We start from the raw sequence: 816 nt of genomic DNA on the forward strand, positions 1-816 counted from the left end.
TGCTGCTGCTGCTGCTGTACCGTTGACTACAGTGCCGGGGTAAAGGCAGCGGTACTGCTGGCTCCAGTAGGCAGCGATGCGAGTGCCCTCTGGGAGATAACGCACGGATGGAGGCTTTACGTCGATGATCTGCAAAACACAGAGCGAGGAATGCAAAAATTCTTCAACCGATGTGGCATCACTTCACCTTAAACTTTCTGTTTTCTTTTAAGTTTAAATCTAACTGTTGAGAGCAGCTCAGGTTCAGGCCTCAGGTTTTCACTTACAGCTTCCTGCAGCAGTTGCTCCAGACAGTAGATGTGTGGTCGGTTCCCTCGCTCTCCCTCCACCACCACACTATATCTGCAGGAGAGGAATCACAGAAATATTATCATCAATTAACAGTACCTAAAATATCACAGTGCCCTTAAGCACACTGAGCGAAAAAGTGGACCAAGAAGTGACAGTTCAAATCAGGGCAGTGTTTTTCCTGGATCGGCCCGAGTTGCACCTGCATCAGGTACTTCTGCGAATCAAGGCCAGCAAAGTTTGTGTGTAGAGAGAAAGTGGAACACGCTGATTGATTTGCATCTTTTAATAGTGTAAACAGATGTGTGTTGCCTCTATTTAAAGGCTGCACATCAATCACGTTGCTCTGATTTAGGATTTAACGAACGCACTCACATGTCAGGGGAGTGCACGGTGTTCACGTGTCCAGCGTACAGGAGCTGGTCATCCATTGGGATCAGAACTCGAAGTCCATCCACCAGAGAGTCTTTGTCCAACACACACTGCACCGGAGCTGAGTGCACACAGAGATACGTACGTGATCAACAC

The 816-nt window shown here is 48.0% G+C and overlaps 1 protein-coding gene across 1 annotated transcript; it reads right to left on the minus strand.

Annotated features, from left to right (window-relative positions):
- Window positions 1–9: 9 nt before the first annotated feature.
- On the minus strand, window positions 10–802 carry LOC103399367 (trinucleotide repeat-containing gene 18 protein-like; the record flags this gene model as incomplete). The annotated part of the gene is made up of 3 exons (XM_008338064.3): window positions 664–802; window positions 267–342; window positions 10–129 (listed from the first exon to the last, which is right to left on the minus strand). Coding segments are annotated over exons 1-3 (252 nt in total), but the record flags the coding sequence as incomplete, so codon positions are not given.
- Between the last annotated feature and the right edge of the window lie 14 nt (window positions 803–816).

The sequence above is a fragment of the Cynoglossus semilaevis genome, unplaced genomic scaffold (genome assembly GCF_000523025.1).
Source record: "Cynoglossus semilaevis isolate Cse_v1.0 unplaced genomic scaffold, Cse_v1.0 C19048662, whole genome shotgun sequence".
NCBI classification, from domain to species: Eukaryota; Metazoa; Chordata; class Actinopteri; order Pleuronectiformes; family Cynoglossidae; genus Cynoglossus; species Cynoglossus semilaevis.